Below are 18,825 nucleotides of genomic sequence, written 5' to 3' on the forward strand. Positions count from 1 at the left end.
GTTCTTTTTATTTATTTGTTTCTTTTTCTACAGGTGACTTGATTTACAACAGGGTGGATAGTGAAGGCTGTCGATTTTATGCCATCTGTAGCCCAACATGTAATATTGAACGACACACTGTACATTGTCCTGTCACTACTCTGCCAGCCACCACTTCCTCTGAGTTGTCTACAGTAACAACAGCATTTGCTATGACTTCCACGCCTACAAGTGCTGTTTTTCATGGTTGTGTTTCCACTATTTACCCTCCATTACAAGTATGTAATTTCTGTGTTATTTTTTGACTGTTGGAATAATATGATTTATTGGGTGGTACCTGATTGGAAGAGGTTGTAGTCCTTCTACCTTACATGTGCTGATTGTCTTATTTATTTTGCTAATGATGGGCAATATATAGGACATAATATTCAAATTTTTCCTTTTTCTGAATTTCAGTTTTTTATATTGATAAAGCAAGTGACAATAGTCTTGTTACTCTATTTTTAGTAAAATTCTTTGGTGCATTGCATACATGAGGTATCTTCTCGCTGATGTAGTAGAGGGAGTTTTCTTATGTATTTTTGCACTAAAGGGAAACATTTAAGATATAGTAAAGGCTTGTATCTGTTTCCATTGTCCTGCCATTTTATCTATGCACCTTTAAACTTTTTTTACTGTTATGTTCTCTGCTGACCTTGAAGTACACTATACACAGTATAGAGGAAATCAGTTCCTGTAACCTAATACATGTCCCCTAAGCTCCAGAAGAGCTCCTCGTGCAGAAGAAAAAGGTGTAGTTAAGGTTTCCACCTCCTTTCAGCATTAAAAAAGTTAATCCTATAGAATTTTGACAACTTTTTACTCCCAGTGAAAATATTCATTTTAGTCTTTGTTTTAGTTTCAGAAAAGTAAAGTTATCCCCCATAACATGGTCAGAATTTTGAATACCTCTAGTTGACATTAGAAATCATTAATACCACAAATTGAATAGAAGAAACACATACTAATTTCCTTTCCAACACCACCTTTACTGGAAACATCATAGCATAAATCTACAAAGAGGAGTAAAGTTTATACCTGTTTACAGAGTTTTGTGAAAAAAGCTTTTTTTTTCATTTTGCAGCCTGGAGAAAGATTCAAATTATCCAACTGTACAGAAGTCACCTGTAATGGAGACAACAGTATAGATGTAGTACCAACATACTGCCCACCTGTAAAGGAAATTACCTGTGCAAACAAATATCCACCAATGCTGGTACCTGATGAAAATGGATGCTGTTACCGATATGAGTGTCAATGTAAGCATCAATAGATTCAGGAATAACATTTTTTGAAAAAAAAAAAAAAAAAAAAAAAGCCAAGCTTTACACAGATTATATAGGCATTTTCATTTCTTGGGGTTGCTCTACAAATTGCAGTATCTCCAGTTTTAAAATTTTCTTCTACCTAAATTCTCATCTTAATCTTCCAAATATTTTCTCTGTACCAGGTGTGTGTAGTGGATGGGGTGATCCTCATTACATTACTTTTGATGGAACCTATTATACCTTCCTTGAAAACTGCACTTACGTCCTGGTGAAACAGATTGTCCCTAGATATGACAACTTCCGTGTTTACATTGACAATTATTACTGCGATGCAAAAGATGGACTCTCCTGCCCTAAATCCATTATTATTTTCTACAAATCTGCAGAAGTGGTGCTGACTCGTCAACTCATGAATGGTGTGATGACCAATGTGGTAAATACTTTTTTTTCTATTTTTGCAAAAAAGAAATAGTGTCCATAAACCTTACTAATGCCTTTTTGAGATACAGTCTGTTAGAATGTCACATCATGGAGGTGATCAGGGCAGAGAGTATCACTAGGGGAAAAAAAAGGATTGCACTGGATGCTAAGAACAAAATTCATATTTCATGAAAACTGGTACATTGTGCCATATGCTTATGTAAACATGCATACTTTGAAGAAATACAAATGCAAATTGCAAGCAGGAGTCTTCTCCCAGGGGAAAGATGGATATGTATCCCTTATCTGCTGGGTGACTGCTTTCTCTCCATATGGAACTTCTGTCACCAAACAGCCCTGACACGATTCTCCCTTTAATTTCCTACAGCGAAAAGACGTATAGTTGAAGAAAAGGGGTAACTTACACTTCATGATCCAAAGTAGTGTTGGCAAACCAATGAAAATAAAAAGATAGTCCCACTCTTACACTGGAGAATCTATTAGTTGATTAGAGAATCTATAGAAAGGGAGAAAAGCTTGTCTGAACAGGCACTCTCGCCTTACAGTGCCATGTCAAATTCTCAGTCAGAAACATACATTGGTTCCCCGTGAAAGAAAACAGTAACTGACTATTTTAACTCGTGCTTTAGCCTGATTCAGTGAGAAGAGAGTTGCAGAATAACTTCTAACAAAAAACTGTTAGGCAAATAAGTTTACCTTTATTAATTCATATAAGATACTGGCTATGAATTGAAAAGTTAACAAATAAATATGATCACTACTAGATAAAACTGGCACTAAGGGCATCTGACTTCATTTTGAATTCAGACAACTCTTCCAATATCAATTACTATGTAATACAGAGATGGTGTGATTATCTGGCAAAGTTATTACATAATAATGGCAGGGATGTTTCTGTAGCTAAAGAAAACTGCCACTCATTTTCATATGAAAAATGTTTCGAAGGCACATAATCATGAGGGATACAATGAAAATACTTGGATTTATATGCATAGAATACTTTGTATTAGCATACAATCATCACAAACACAGTATGTAGAGGCCACTTAGATTATTATCACATTCTAGCAATATAGCAATATAAGCCAAGATATCAATGCAATTATACACTGTCATTAGGATGCCAATCAGCACTGGATGTGATGAACAACAATATGGAGTTATGCATATTATGAAGATTAGCAAATATATTATTTAAAACAATCAGGCAGAAGCAGTGCTTATTCTGACGTGGTGTTTTGTTTTTTTTTAACCCTGCATTCAGATGTACTTCAACAAAAAGATTGTTGAACCAGGCTTCAAAAAAGATGGCATTTCTTTCTCCACTCTTGGCATCAATATGATTGTTGAAATAGAAGAAATTGGTGCTGTCATCACCTTTAGTGGTCTGATTTTCTCTGTCAAGCTCCCATACAGCAAATTTGGCAACAACACTGAAGGACAATGTGGTAAGAAGGCTGCACAGATTGGAGGGGGTCCTCTTTCCCCATCCCTACCACGGTTATGCTCACCCACTCCGGCTATGCAGTCTTACAATTGACAGAGATTTTTAAACAGCAGTAAATGGAAATGAGTACAGTTCTGCTCTTTAACTTCTGTAGGATGTCAAAAGCTCAATATTTCTTTGGGGCTGGGGTTTTACATCTGCTTATTTTTCCATAACCTAAAGTTCCTATAGCTAAAGTGCTCCCTATGAAGCAAGGCAAAATATGCATTTCATGAGCACATCACACCTAAACATATCAGCCCAGGAATGTATTGTGTATCTCTGACATGGCTTATGAGACTTACCCAGCTTGTCTCTTCCAGGAACATGTACAAACAATAAAGAAGATGAATGCCGCTTACCAAGTGGTAAGATCATTTCCTCCTGTCCCCAAATGGCTCATCATTGGATTGTTGACAACAACAAGTCGTGCCATGGAGTACCAATACCACCAGCTATAACCACACCTCCACCAAAGCCGCAGTGTCAGACGCCTCCACTCTGCAAGCTTATCTTGAGCGAGTAAGAAAACAAATTCATTTCTTCTAGACACAACTGTCTCAGTATCTTCAAAGAAGAATAACAGCTATAGCTTCGGCATGTGATAATAGCTGAAAATGTCAGCTTAATGACGGAATACATATAGTAAAAGGCCTCTGCAAAAAAAACTAGTCTGCCTTAATGATTTGTATAACCAAAGATAACTGAGCAAGCAGAGGTAAAGTCAGAAAATCAGGGATGCAGCAAGCACTAAAATCAATACTCCCTTGATGCAATACTTCCAGAGTTTGTTCATTAAGTATTAAGCAAAGACTGAACTCTAAATTTGAAGTGGGTCTTCAGTTAAAATCATAGAGAACCCAGTTACCAAACAGGTGAAGAGAGCAGATACAAACAGCTGAGAAATGTCCTTCATTCTTTGTACATTTTACCTACAATATGGATCTCCAAAAGTGCAAAGGCTTGTTTCCTGAAGTTTGTCCTATACCTGTGTAGGCTGACAAAGTTATTTATAAAAGCCATCTTATACATGCTTTCTGTAGTATCTAGTAAGTTTGGAGCTACTTTATGTGTGAATTTTCTATTGCTACTTTTTTTCATTCTTTTTTCTCAATCTGGTGCATTTGCCTTTTACACTAAATTTCTAGTCTCAAACAGCTAAAAGGTTGTGTACACATACAGAAATACTACGACCGTTAACATCTTTAGAAAAAAAAGGCACTTCAGATTTCTTAATCTTTCCTGAATCTATCTCCCAGCTTACTGGCCATTCCTAGGGTTTTGTTTCTCATAATGCCTTCCTTTCTGAAGCAGAGTCACATGCTATTAACTGGAAAGTGTTGTCTGACAGGAACAGACTTTGTATAATGGCTCATTGATATAGAAGGGGGTTGCTTTCTTTCCTGTCTGCAGGGTTTTTGCAGAATGTCACACCGTGATACCACCCGAACCATTTTTCAAAGGCTGTGTTTTTGATGGATGTCGCATAGATGATGAATCCATGCAGTGTTCCAGTTTGGAGATATATGCTACAGAGTGTGCTGCTAGAGGTGTCTGCATTGACTGGAGAGGAATGACCAAAAATACGTGTTGTAAGTATTGCAGGACTCAAAATGTGTGTGATAAATGGTAGAAATTAGCGCTTTAGTCACTAAACAAGTCTTACATCTGACACTTGGTTACTGTCTACATAAATCCAGTGGGGTCTTTTCTCACAGAAGCCGCAGGTGAAGAAGGCAAAGCTGTAGTAATTTTTTTCTGGAAAAAAAATGCATCTGCTGTCAATTTTTAATCTTTTTTTTTTGTTGTTGTTGTTTTTTTTCCATACAGCATTCAGCTGTCCATCAGGCATGGAGTACAAGCCTTGTGGGCCCATTAATCCAGCTACCTGTGACCAAAGGTATTGGAAAACAAAAAAAAACCCACCCTGAAGCACCTGCTTATATTTTTCTTATCTATCTACTTTCCTCAGAAATTTGAGTTATTTCACAATGAAATGTGTTGTGAATTTCACTAACTTATTCAAGATTTATAAATATCAATCAGCTCTAGGAAGACGTGCTTCCTGTTGCCCTTCAGAAAGCGTATATTTTTTGTCTCTCTTGCATCTGACATGATACACTGCTCTGCCCTCTTCCTCACCACAAAAGTGTTCTACTCAAGCACATATATTCTTCCCATTCCAGCTATGAGCGTCCTGGCTATGGAGTAACTGAAGGCTGTTTCTGTCCTGAAGGAATGACACTCTTGCATGCAGAGAGTAACATCTGTATCTCTGAATGTTGTAAGTCATCTGTAGCAAGTTTGGGGAATAAATAAAGATGGGCATTATTAGTCAGGAGGCCTGAGCTCTATAGTCATCTTCTACACAGTCAGAGCATTGCAAATCAGCCTCCCTTAGTATCCCCAATTACAAATTGAATCATAGTCAATATTACCCTTTTGTCCCATCATCCTTCCTTACGTGAGACCCACCAAGATGGTAGAACTCTACAGTTCAGCAAAATTAGTCTGCATATTAATTTTCTTGTTAGTTTTATCTTCACAGTATTTTTATTTGAAACTGTACGTATGTACTCCTTTGTCAGTTTTCATTGGTGTAAATACCCATTCATTTGTTTGTCTGTCTTTTTCTATTTCTAGTCTGCAGAGAATCAAATGGAATGTCCAGAAGGGTGAGTATCACAACGAGTATGGCTTAATGGGCACAGACAAGTGAAACAAGATGATATTTGGTCCAAAACTTTGTCACAAATGTTTGTTCAGTCTTAAAAATAATGAGTACTAGAGCACCCCTAAGAAATTTAACAATAAGTGATAAAATATTCTTTCAATAACATCACATACAGGGAAAAAAAAACTTTAAAAAAAAAAGAGAGAGAGAGATGGTAGTAGTGGAAGTTAGGCATATATACTTATTTTATTTCCACAAATTTGGCTTGTTAAAATTACTAGAAATGAAGGGAGAGATGGATAACAAAGCTTACCTGTTGCTTATCATGTTCATGTCTTGCATTATTAGTTCCTCAGCTGCATGGAAATCAGCAACCTAATGTGAATATAAGGATGTCATATGATAATTTTTTTTAAAAAATGGATGCAAGGCTCAATCACTTCTCCTTTAGAACTCCTGTAACCCTCATACTAACACTATTAGCATATAGAAAGTAATAGCTTTGTGAACTCAGAACCTTTAGTAGCCCCCAATGTCTTCCCCAAATAAACAGTTTGAGGGTCTCCTATAAAATCTGAAATATGAAAAAGCTGATATAGTCAGTTATCACTACATACCTATATGAACATGTTAACTAGAAGCAAATAAAATTTTTTTGGTTTATTTTTATATTTAATTTTTTCTTTCCATTGTCTGTGTTTTTCTTTTTTATTTAGCCAGGAGAAAAATGGACAAAAGATTGCCAAGAATGTGTCTGTGACAAAAATACTCTTAAGGTGAAGTGTACCAAGCACGAATGTTCTCTGACACAGCAAGTATTTTGTGAAGGACCAGGTTACATGCCTGTTCAGATACCAATACCAGAAGATCCATGCTGTACTAGGACTGAGTGCTGTGAGTACTGTCTTAGTTCTTTATCATGGGCAATATGCTATATTAATTTTAGGGAACTACAGCAATCATTTCACATTTTTTAATACTTTGCATTGATGTCATAATGCTTTTCTCTCTCATCCTGCTTTTTAGAGCCTTCTTGAGGGCATACAGTAAGTGCCTGAAGATAACAAATGTAAAGATTAAAAGATTTTATATAGTTAGACATAGAAAAGTAACTGAAAATCTTCTATAATTTAACACTGAAAGCCTTTGATTCTGCCACTATCTGAAACAATATTTGAAAACCATTTAAAACAATTTCAATTTCAAAGACCAGTATTAAGAAAATTAACTTTAAAAATAGTCCTGACTATTTAAAAATTACTCAGGAAAGTTCCAGAACCAGTTATCAAATAGAGTCATCAGATTTCCCCATTGGTACAAATTTCTCTTTGAAATTGTCTCTTTCCAGCAAATACTACTCTGTTCTTCTCAGTGTTTTGTTTTACAAAGATTATGGGAAAGCCCAATCACATTGAAAACACCTTGGCACATAGACTGAATTAGTCATTAAACTATCTTTTGTAAACACCATATCTACCCCATGGGAAGACTTCAGAAGTTCATGTAAAACAAAATTGCTTTAATTCAAAAATTCTGAGCTTATTTTCTTTATTCTCTTACATGAGACAGACTGTAACACAAGCCTCTGCACTGACATCACACCTCAGTGCTTAGAGGGGCAGGAAATAATCACAATAATGCCACCTGGAAACTGCTGTCCTATCTTTGAATGCAGTAAGTATCGTGCACCCTCCTCATATGCTATTTACTGCTGTATTTTTCTAAGTTACAAAAACCTTATAAGAAAGATGCAAGTTATCTCTGATATCATACTGGGCCTTTTTGTGAATGAGTGTTTTAAGGCTGCTGCCACAGGCTTATGAAATGGGCCTACAAAGCTATGAAACAGAAGTTTTTTCATGCATTTCTGCCTCCTAAAACTTACACCTCCTTCTTCCTTCTTTACAGGACAGGGCTGTGTAGTCAACGAAACCTATTATGCAGTAAGTACACAGGGTTGCTCACTATAAAAATATACCCTCACATAGCTCACAGTGTAGTGTTTTTGAGACATCTATCATGGTCTATATTTTGAAGGAAGGGCTGAGATGAAACATTATTCATTATTTCACTGAGGTTAACACTCTCTGTACAAGCAAAATCATGTTCGGCTCTCCTTTCTGCATTAGCAGAATTTGATTCCAAAACCGATATTACCAAAACAGAAACTCTGCATAAATAAAACAACCAAAATTGTATTTATGGATAGCTTAGCCTATACATAGTTCATCTTTGTGTTTTCTGTGACGTGTATACACAGAGCAACCTGTTTTAACTGACTAATAATGGGTTTTTCCAACTTCCCCTAGCCTGGAGCTGCTGTTCCATCAGGCCCCTGTGAAGAATGTTCCTGCTCTGCATCCTCTCCCTCAAGGCCTCACCACCTTACCGTCATGTGCCAGCCTGTTATCTGTGACACATACTGCCCACTGGTGAGTGCTGTTCTGCTGCCAGAAATTCCTACCCCACTCAGCTCCAGTAACCACCAGCCCAGGTCAGTGACCTGACTTAATGCCATTGTCTCTTTATTCCTTTCAAAACAGGGCTATAAATACACAGTGGAACCCGGACGGTGCTGTGGCACGTGCAAGGCAGCAGCTTGTGTAGTGACTCTGGGAGACAACATTACACATGTGCTCCATGTAATTACCTCAGGTTTAGTTCACTTTTGGGGAACTCTGCTAGTCTTTTCATTCTTTCCTCTCCTTGTATTTGTCACATTTATTTCGTCCATCTTTTCTCAGACAAATGCTTACTCAGGCAGGGGCTGGACAATCTCCATACAGCCTAAACAGTACCTTACACCACAAAACACCAGTTCTAAGACTTCTGGAAGCAACTGTGATATGATACTGAACAATGGCTTTCAGAAATCAACATAGGAAAATACATGGGTGAAAGCAAAGGGCTTTTGTTTGCCTCCATTTCTGAAACTGTAGCACCCATATTGTTCAAAGGATAATTTTATCTGTGAAGGCATTTTGACACATCCGTAAATTCTAATGACAAAATCATTGAAATGCAAATTATTCTTTCCAAATGAGTCCACGTACTTACCCTATTCACACAAAAAGCACATCTATATCCAGATAAAAATAGAGCCTCTTCACTTGGTTAATGAAAACCACTTAATAAGTAGTATGATAATATGGCAAATAATTATCAGCTGAAATTCAAGGAAGTTGTTAGGAATAATCAAACTACTATACACAGCAAAAATAAGACATTGGAGGCTTTTGTTTCATTTTTATATAAGAAGATTTTAGTTTGCATTCATTTTTGACTACTTTCAGGAAGGAGAAAACTGGAATCCACCTGGTGATAACTGTACTGTTTACACATGTGAAAAACATGCTGACCAGTTCATTCAAGTCATCAAAGAGGCAAACTGTCCTGCCTTGAACTATGATGAATGTGATCCAGTAAGTACTGTTCTACCAGTTCTCATTTTTGGAAAGGTTGCAGTGCCTAACACCAGTGATAGAAGGATCATGGTGTCCAATGAAAATAACTAGCAGAAGCATCATGCAGGAAGTAACTCTCTTTTTATCCTCTCTGAACTTGGTCCCAGTCAAATTTTATCTCAGAAAAGCAACTCAAAATTAAAATGAGTTATATTTCAATCCTCACTGAGGATCAGACATTAGAGAAAAGGATACAGCATAATATTTTGGATTCCTTAAAGTGTTAAGGGACCTAGAAGCAAAAATCAGCCTCTGGCACGTCACTCATTTCACTCATTGTGTTACCCTCTCTGTTATAATCCTTCACCTTTACTGACTTTGGTCACAATATTTTGGCTTAATTGTACTAGGAGCTTTATTGCTTGCTGAAATTATACTACTAAACTGAGGGGTTTTCTCCATTTCTGGAGGAAATAACTCTTATTAATATTAAAGTAGTGATGTGCCCTTAATACTTAGCCTTGCTTGAAATTAGATTTCCTGTCAATACAAAAATATACACAGTCTCTGGTGCCAGAGAGAATTAGGAAGCAGGGAAAGTCTGCTTTAGTATGCAGATATGAAACCTGAGTTATCTTTTTATGTTTTCCCACTTAAGGAAGATATCAGGTTATCTGACGATGGCTGCTGTTTAGTGTGCCAAAGAGTACCAAAACGTAAGTAATAATAATTTTGTTAAAAGTATTGATTAAATGTGCCTGATTAGGTATATTAGCCCATTTTGCACAATGGGTGCATAGACAGAAGAGGTCATCTGACCAGGTTTGAGTTCGATGCTTCACTGGAGTAAGAAAGGAAACAGGTGGAAAAGAAAGGAACAGGACATTTCCACTATGCATTTTAGGTCCTAGTGAAACAGATGGTGAACCTTCCCATCCCCTTCTCTTAAATGCTGGCTTTTTTTGGGAAGGTGAGGACTATGACTACTCTCCAATTTCCATAGATACATTCTCTTTAAGGAGGAAAGTGAAGCAAGTTCTGAGAGATGGGTGTGCATCAAGCAGTTGCCACAGTACTGCTCTTAATTTCTGCATTCTGAATCAAGTTGCCTAAGAAAAAAAGGAATGTTTCATCCACTGATAACACAAACAGCAAGTCTTCATTCAGCCCTCAGCAATTAAAAAATATGCATTGTGACTTAGTTTCCTATTTCAGCTCCTTCCACCTTAGTTTTCAGTTACAAACTGTTGCATCATACACAGCTATCTATTTTTATGCACATGTATTTTAACCTGTTTTCCTTTGCTTTGTGATGACCTCAGTTTGTATGAAGCACAATATGACTACTGTCATCAACTATAATGGCTGTTTATCTCCTGCACCTGTTGAGATAACATACTGTGAAGGCAGCTGTGATGCTTACTCACGGTAAGTGGCATAAAAGATAATTGTGGCCTCTTGTCTTCTACTCTTTAGACCAGTTACATCAAGCAAATCACAAGTGTTTTTCTGATGTGTCCATTATCCACCCAGATATCAACTGTTTCCATTGTGCTAATTAACGTGGCATTGTACTAGCTTGATTACCCCGAGTTTAACAGCCTGTTCAATATCACAGTAAAAAGACCCAAATTTTGATTTTGCTCATTTAAAAATGAAGTTATTTGTTTCTCATTATTCTCTCACTAGACTGGCTCACTACATGATCTGGAATAATTCTTTACTTTTCCTGTGCCTTAATGAAGACTTAGCATCATATATTTTTACAATGAAAAGCAATTAACCTGTATTTCATGACAATACTGTAAGAATGCTAATATTGAGCAATAGTCCCACATGCAAGCACAAAACTTGTGGTTATATTCTGTAATGGGTGGGAGGGGCAGTATTATTTCTCACATAAATTCTGAATCTTTCTCATTGGTTTTTCTATCAGATATTCTCAAATGACAAACACAATGGTGCACAAATGCTCATGCTGTCAGGAAATCAAGACCAGCAAGAGAAAGGTGACTCTGATGTGCAGTGATGGAAACTCCCTGGATCACTCCTACACCTATGTGGAGAGATGCAGCTGTGTGGGTGCTGAGTGCATTACCCAAGGCAACACCCAACAGGAGACACAGCAGAAAAAGACCTCTCAGGAGCAAGCAGATGTCAAAAATTAGAACTAGAGAGAGTCCTCAAACAAGGGCTGAGCATAAGACTAAATAAAGAAACTTCAAAAAATACAGAAGTGTCAAGAGCAGCTAAAATTTTGGATGAACAGATGACGTTTTCTGCATAAACCCCCAGTATGTCTGTCTACAGAATTTCAGCTTTCATTATCAATATATCTCCCATTGGTTTTTATGTCTTTTCTTTTACACCTTGAGAGGTGTAAGTTCATCTTGACATTTTCTGTTCATTTGTCTTCTGAGAATTGCTGGACTTTTAATAACATTTTAATTCCAGTTCACCGAGAAAAATCAAAAGACAAATGCAGAAAACAAACCAAACCCAAGGAAAACCCTACCCCTCTGCTTCTATATGTTTTTTTTTTTGTTGTTGTTTTTTTGGGGGGGTTTTTTGTTTGTTTGTTTCTTTTTGTTTGGTTGGTTTTTTCTGAGGAAAACTTACAGGGCAGAAAGCCATATGTTTTCAAAACTATAAACTTCAATATTCAGAACAATTTATGATGGACATATTTCCCTACATGTTTTTGTGATGAAAAGGAAAAGTCCTATTGTGAGAAGCTGCTGCACACTACTTTTTGTTTACATAACACCATCAGCATAGTAGCTGTATGAAAATATGGATTTTTAAATTTTGTTTTGTTATGTGGTTAACTGTTTACAGAAGAAATATATATATATATTTGGCAACAGAGGCATATGAAGGATTTTTAAAACAGAAGTATAATAATAATAATAGTAGTAGTAATAATAATAATAATAATTGTAAATTCTTTCCTAGGAAGCTTCAAGAAGTTGGACCACTACTATTTATTACTTTTTTTTTTTTAACTGATTTATTGGATCATTTCTTTCAGAATTAATGTTAATATCCCATTTCTTACTCTCAGTCATGTTGTCTGGGTATGGTATATTTTCTTTTGTTTTTGAATATTATTTTATTTTTGTTCCTTAAGAAACAAAAAAGCAATTATGATTAATAAATTTTGAGCATTTTACAGCACATCTGCTTTGACTTTTCAGTGAATCCCTTGCATGAGAGTTGCTGGGTCCATAAAACATAGCTCCAGATCAAAAATCAATGTAGGCTGTGGTACCTAACCCACTATAGAGCTTTGATATTGCTTTGAATGAAAAACACTCACAACCAAATACTTGGAAGTGTTCCAAGCACATCACCTCAGCTGCTATCACTTAGTGAACTCTTGGAAAGCAAGCACCTCTCTGAGTCTGCAAATGTTTTGTAACCCTGAAAGTTCTTTACCTGACTGGCATAAACTAGCCAAAGTATTTCATACCAGCCCATCTCATGTTTTAGAGCCCACTGCAACATAAATAAATCTCTGAAATAGCACTGTTGTAGATCTATGTGATTGCAACTGAGAGGAAAGCTCATCTCTTTACAATTTGCTGGGTGAAGGTGTGGGTGTTAAGGTCTTTGAAATGGGTCCCAGTGTCTCTACTGACTTTGGGCAGTGGGTTTGCTGCAGAGCCCAAGCAGTTCTGCTCCTGAAACAGACAAGGCTCTGCACAGCCTGAGTTTCTGAATTTTAGGGTAAAATAGTAGGTTCAAAGTTGGATATGTGGTAGGCGGTTCCGGAAGGCTGAACCTTCCTAGTGCCTCAGCCAATGGGGAAAGGAAGAGGGCAACATGTGGCCAGTTTAGGATAAAAGGAGGGTGCCCCCTCTGAAACTTCGAGAGAGAAAACGCCGTAGGTGTGTTCCATGGTGGACTCTCTCCCTTTGTTCAAATAAAATTGTAGAAGTCCTCGGTCTCCTTTTTGGAGACAAACTTCTGGCATTTATGAAATTTTTTCTTACACTACTCAGCTTTAGTAATAGAGTACTTTGAGCCAGCCAGCACAGCTCTGACTGTACATTGTATAATGCCAAGCACCATCCTACCAGTAACTGCTCTAGGATTTGTAAATGGAACAGTAAAAAGCTGAAGTTTTTTTTACTAAATTTTTCTCCTACCCTACAGTTTGGATGGCTCAACAGAGGGAGGAACAGGGTGCCCTGCAGCAGCTTAGGCTGCTCTCACACCTGTTTTTCTTTTACAGGACAATAACCACCCCTATACTTCCCCCTTCAGAGGCGAGCACTGATATTTCCGTGAGAAACACTAACACCACCATACTTCCTGCTGGCAGAAATCCCGAGCTCCGTCCCAGCTTCCTGTTGACATTTGTTAATTTTTTGCCATGCCTTGGGCTCTTTTGCTGCCCAGCGAGGCCAGCAGATGGCACACTGCTCTGTTCCTCCCTTCCCGGCTAACCCTCCAGGCTTCCCAATGCAGCACCACTGCTGAATTCGTGACCATTCGGTGTGTAACAGATTTTCTGGCCTTACCAGGCAGGCTAGGAAATTATTATTCTGCTGTTCATTCTGCAAAAGGGAAATAATGTCTATAATAGAAAATTCATTATTATGTGTTTTGTTGGTCCACAACAGCTCCTTGCCCAGCATTAACCTACTGAAATGGCAGATTTCCTGCATGTTGCTTCAAGATCATTAGTTGTTTTCCCATACAAAGCCTGTATTTCAGCATCCCAGAATATATCCTGTTTCCTGGAGATCCCGGTGTGAAGTAAGTCTGTACCACCAGCCATTTCATACACTGAAAGAGAAAAAAGTAATACTATGAGGAAGAAGAGAAGGGGAGACATGTGGCACATGGGAGGACTGACAGGTGATAATGGCAGGGACAGCAGAGTTTGGTGGCGTAAGAAAAGAAAAAACAGAAATAGAAGCAAGGGCATTGACAGGCTTCAGTCCTGGCATGGGGAGACAGGAACAAGGGGAACATAAGCCAAGGTAAATCATGGAGGTACACCAAGTTTATGGCTGAGGAAGTACTGGAGACCCTGCCTTGGAGAAGGAAGGATTTCTATCACAGATGCAGTCCCAATGCTGGGAAAGAGCAAATGGAAACCCTCAATTCAAAAGGAGGACAGGGGACAATATGTTTTGGGCATTAAAGACTAAATGAAAGCTCTTGAAACAAGACATGGAGTAAATGTAAACCAGAGCACTGCAATGGATGTAGTAGAGCAGACTTACATTCTTCTTAAATTTGCTTTAACATAGGACCTATCTTTGCTCTGAGTTGTTGCTGACACAGATTGGGTAATAGTTCCAAAGTAAACCTTCCTAAAAGCTAGGATAAGTTGTACCACTTATCTTTGTCAAAAACAAATTACCATTTTTTTTTATAACCATAGATAAATAATGGAGTCAATAAGTGATTGGGTGGGAGAAAGTGATTGGCTTGGCTGGTCTTTCATGACAGGTCAGAACACCTGCAGGTCACCCTGAGCTGTGCTGGTGTAGATGGTTGATGTTTGTTACACCGACAGCAACACCAGAGGGCTCTGGGCTCGCAGCTTACAGACATGGATGAACAGGTTTGCTGTCAGAAGAGTTTCTTCCCAGGCACTTCAAAGTGAGCCACACAACTATTCCTTGCTTTCAGATGCTGAGGATGAGCTGTGCCCTTAACTTAATCCTGAATCTACAAGCATCGATTCCAGATAACATAACAAGATTTGTTTATACATCACTTAATTTTTTTATCTGATCATCGTTGGAGCACAAATAAATTGCAGCAGAGAAATCATTCACTTAGAAGTTATTCCAGCTGAAAAACCCACCAGTATTCAAAGTTTTAGTGCCTAAATTCAATATTGAATTAATGGGCATTCATGCCTTCGCTCTCAACTCAGGTCTCTTGTTATGTGGCTCAAGTTCTTCATGACCAGCTTATTTTTAATCTTTCTTCACACAACATATTAAAACTCTGCAGTGTAAATAACAAATTACTAATAATCACTTTTCAATTATGCTTTGTAACTATCAGCAACATATAAACTATAACCTGAAATTATGTGTCTATTCATATTCCAGCTTCCAGTAATTCATTTGCCTCATAAAGCAAGACAATGTTTAAACCACATCATTTTCTGAAAAAATCTATTGAAGGACTTATGGTTGTTTGTGGCACAGCTCAGGAGCTGGGCTGATAACAGAGAACTCAAGAGTGGAAGCCACACTTCATAATAGTAAAAACCCAACTGAAAAAGGAAGGAAGCTTTTTACCTCTTCAGTAGGTTTTGTTCTAACCATTGCAAAAAAAAAAAAAAAAAAAAAAAAAAGCTACTCTCTGGCAACATTCAGAGTTTTATAATAGAAAATGAGACTAGTTCTAGTCAAACATTACTAATGTAATAATAAAACAATTATAAATGCACAGGAAGTACATTTTTGCAGAGGATGCATTGGTCATGACTGTCAAATTTTCCTTTGCTCCTTACAGCTTCAAAAATTACCTTCCTTCTTGAGCCTCTGATTTCTTTTGGCATTCAGTATAACTCCTATTTATAACTACAATTTGATGATGATTAACCAGCAAATGTTTCCACTATTAAAATAATTGTGTTTGGGTTTTCTTAAATAGACAGAAACTTATTCTGCCTGCCTCTTACTACTCTCCTCCTGCTGTGACCATGCATAGAAAAATAAAATCCCACTTATGCCTCCTTCTGTTTTAAGAAAGCAAAGGCTGTCCAGGCAGTCAAATATGGAACTCTTAAATAGAGTAATTGTGGATATGTCACACACACAGTCTTACAAAATGAAAATGTGTGAAGTCTTAGTAGCCAGGCCTGAAATGAAACCATTGTTTCTGTATTGCAGTCTAGTTACAAGGATTCACTGGGATTCACTGACTTTAAAAAAAAGAAAAAAAAAACAAGAAAAAAGAAAAAAAAGCCATAAATACTTGAGAGGAGTGTGATTCCAAGGCAAATTTGAAATTGGCTTTTGTTTCAGAGAATGTCAGATGTGAACTCTGCATCTGTTCCCTCACTCAGTGAGAAGTCAGTCAAAAACTCTCATTCCAGTTTAACTGACCTCTAGAGAGGTGTGGGGCCAAAACTGAGCTTTCTGTCATTACTCAGTGTCACAGCTACTGAAGCACATAGCTGCCAACTGCAACACGGCTATAACATGAAAACATGCAGAAAAGACACCATAAACACCTTCATGAAATGACCTCCTGCCACAACCGAACTGAATTTCTTATTCACATGAATTGCTGGTTGCTCTGTATTCTGGAGAATGAGATTATTCTACCTGATGAAGGTTTATAATTTGCTCTACTATCAATGCTTTTGTGCTTTATGACCTCATTCTAATGGCAATTAAAGTCCATTATTCAGATATCTGCTATTTTACAGGAAATTTGTATTGCAATTGCACTAAATTTGGTCAACTGAAGATAATGCAAAACATTATCTCACATACTTCATGGTGAGTAGTTTTACAGCATTCATAATAAAGAAGTTGTCACAGTACACCTGATCTAATTTTTACATTTAGCAAGGAAGCTATGGGAACAGTGTTATCCATCCCTCAGTAATACTGCACAGGATTTTACTGAACCGTATTTCAATAAACAGTATTTCAATCCCAGCTGAGATTCCATCATAAGTAAATTCTCAACCTAAATAATTTTTAGATTTCCAGTATTATTTGGGTTTTTACAAAGTAAAATAAAGTTTGTTAGTCACTGTGTGCTGGTTTTGGCTGCGGTAGAATTGAGTTTTTTCATAGAAACCAGTATGGGGTATATTCTCCTATGACATAACTGCAGTGTAAAATAGATTTAAATCATCACAAGGAAGGCTTCAGCTGATTAAAAGATTGTGTGATCTGTTCTCCTCTGCCACTTCTTATCTCTCCAGGCTCAGAGTAAACTGCAGAGAAAGGGCAAAGAACAGTTTGAGTCCACTCAACTCTGCAAACTTCACAAAGCTCATGAGCTCTTCTGCCTCAGTACCAAAGAAGCACTTTCCAGAACCAAAGAAGCACTCCTGAAGCAGAATTTCACATGAAACAGCCACAAGGCCATCAAGGCCGGCCTGCACTCCAAGACACGCGATAAAACTTGCCAGCATTACACTGAGGTAACCACAGTGGACATGACATTAACAGGTTCTCAATTTACCTCACAGGTGAATATAAATATGCACAGTGACTAATCTCTGAGACTTTCAGGAAACCACAAAAATGGCTTAGAGACTCTTTTTTATGTTCATCCACCCAACTGAAAAGATCCCTGAGCATCCCAGTAAGGACACCTCACTTACCCAACTAAGGAAGCACACCTGAAGAATATACAATGGCTAAAAATTACCAGAGACAAAGAAAATTTACCCTACCTTGGTTCATTCATTCTGGTATGGTCATGCTGGTGTTATTACATTATTTTTCCAGCACATGTGACAAAATCACCATGCTGGAAATGACACACAAAGCATGAGAATCACAATCCTTCTTGCATTTTTGATAGTGAAGATAAAGATGGAGCCATTTTTCTAAAGTCAAGTTTATTTATTTCTCTTAGTTATCAATTCACTTTAGGCTAATTGAGATTAATCTGACCTGTTGATGTGGCCAAGCTAAGGATTCAGAAATAATATGCTCATAATAAAGTCACCCGGTAGCAAATTGCTTCAATCCTGGCAACTATGGTTTTTAAAAACTTATATCAAATATATAATTAATGTAATACATTACAAATAATCTCTCATATACAGTTTATTCACAAGTACTATTAAATAATAAATAATCTAACTGCCTTGTGCCCCACACAGCTCTTTGAAAGCTCCTTTTACAAAGACTCAGAATAATCAGTACATTGATGAAACAAATTTATCTGAATGTGCCATAACTAGTTCATCCATGCTGTAAGACCTTTTTGGGAGGGAAGAAAGAGAACAACCACTCTTCTGAGAGCTTTTCCATGGCTATGACAAACTGCTGAAGATGCTGAAAAACGTTGGCAGTACAGGAGCTGTGAGAGACCAGGAAGGAGGAGGCCTTCCCAGGGCCTAACCCAAAACTGCCGAAACTCCAGGAATGTCCTCCCAAGAAATGTTGAGAAATACATAAGGAGGAGGACCCCATTCACCAGGGGACCTTCAGGTACAGCCTATTAACCCCGCAGGACCCTGCTGGATGTGGGCACCAGCAGCAGGAGAAGCCTTGCTCCTGGCAAAGCCCCTAAGGATAATGGGGTCCATCCCAATGTGAGGTGTTGTCTGGCTCCCAGAGAAAGGGGCTGCCAAGTGTGATTTCCTCCCATGCAGAGGGGGACTGCCACCACCCTGTGCTACACACACAGGGCACCTACTGCTCCAGGGATGGCAATCCCCACTCCTCCAGGGGAAGGACACCAAGGTATGGACCTGCAGCATGGTACTCTTTGGGAAACTCCTTCTGAGAGGACTTGGCAGCTCTGCTGCATTTCTGCTACTGGGACAGCAACCAAGATTGTGCCTGAAAGGTCTGGGACTTT

General features: G+C 37.9%; 1 protein-coding gene across 1 annotated transcript in view; it reads left to right on the forward strand.

Moving 5' to 3' along the window:
- Nucleotides 1-11,459, forward strand: part of MUC5AC (mucin 5AC, oligomeric mucus/gel-forming) — a 42,410-nt gene extending 30,951 nt beyond the window's left edge. Inside the window, exons 29-44 of the mRNA XM_053945860.1 lie at nucleotides 34-257; nucleotides 1,103-1,277; nucleotides 1,469-1,719; nucleotides 2,992-3,175; nucleotides 3,537-3,735; nucleotides 4,627-4,805; nucleotides 5,044-5,113; nucleotides 5,857-5,928; nucleotides 6,604-6,663; nucleotides 6,914-6,933; nucleotides 7,796-7,830; nucleotides 8,197-8,319; nucleotides 9,181-9,309; nucleotides 9,950-10,007; nucleotides 10,614-10,719; nucleotides 11,228-11,459. Of these exons, the coding sequence (XP_053801835.1) occupies nucleotides 34-257; nucleotides 1,103-1,277; nucleotides 1,469-1,719; nucleotides 2,992-3,175; nucleotides 3,537-3,735; nucleotides 4,627-4,805; nucleotides 5,044-5,113; nucleotides 5,857-5,928; nucleotides 6,604-6,663; nucleotides 6,914-6,933; nucleotides 7,796-7,830; nucleotides 8,197-8,319; nucleotides 9,181-9,309; nucleotides 9,950-10,007; nucleotides 10,614-10,719; nucleotides 11,228-11,459 (2,117 nt within the window). The remainder of the gene's footprint in view (nucleotides 1-33; nucleotides 258-1,102; nucleotides 1,278-1,468; nucleotides 1,720-2,991; nucleotides 3,176-3,536; nucleotides 3,736-4,626; nucleotides 4,806-5,043; nucleotides 5,114-5,856; nucleotides 5,929-6,603; nucleotides 6,664-6,913; nucleotides 6,934-7,795; nucleotides 7,831-8,196; nucleotides 8,320-9,180; nucleotides 9,310-9,949; nucleotides 10,008-10,613; nucleotides 10,720-11,227) is intronic.
- Nucleotides 11,460-18,825: the final 7,366 nt, after the last annotated feature.

Source organism: Vidua chalybeata, chromosome 6 (genome assembly GCF_026979565.1).
Source record: "Vidua chalybeata isolate OUT-0048 chromosome 6, bVidCha1 merged haplotype, whole genome shotgun sequence".
In the NCBI taxonomy this organism is placed as follows: domain Eukaryota; kingdom Metazoa; phylum Chordata; class Aves; order Passeriformes; family Viduidae; genus Vidua; species Vidua chalybeata.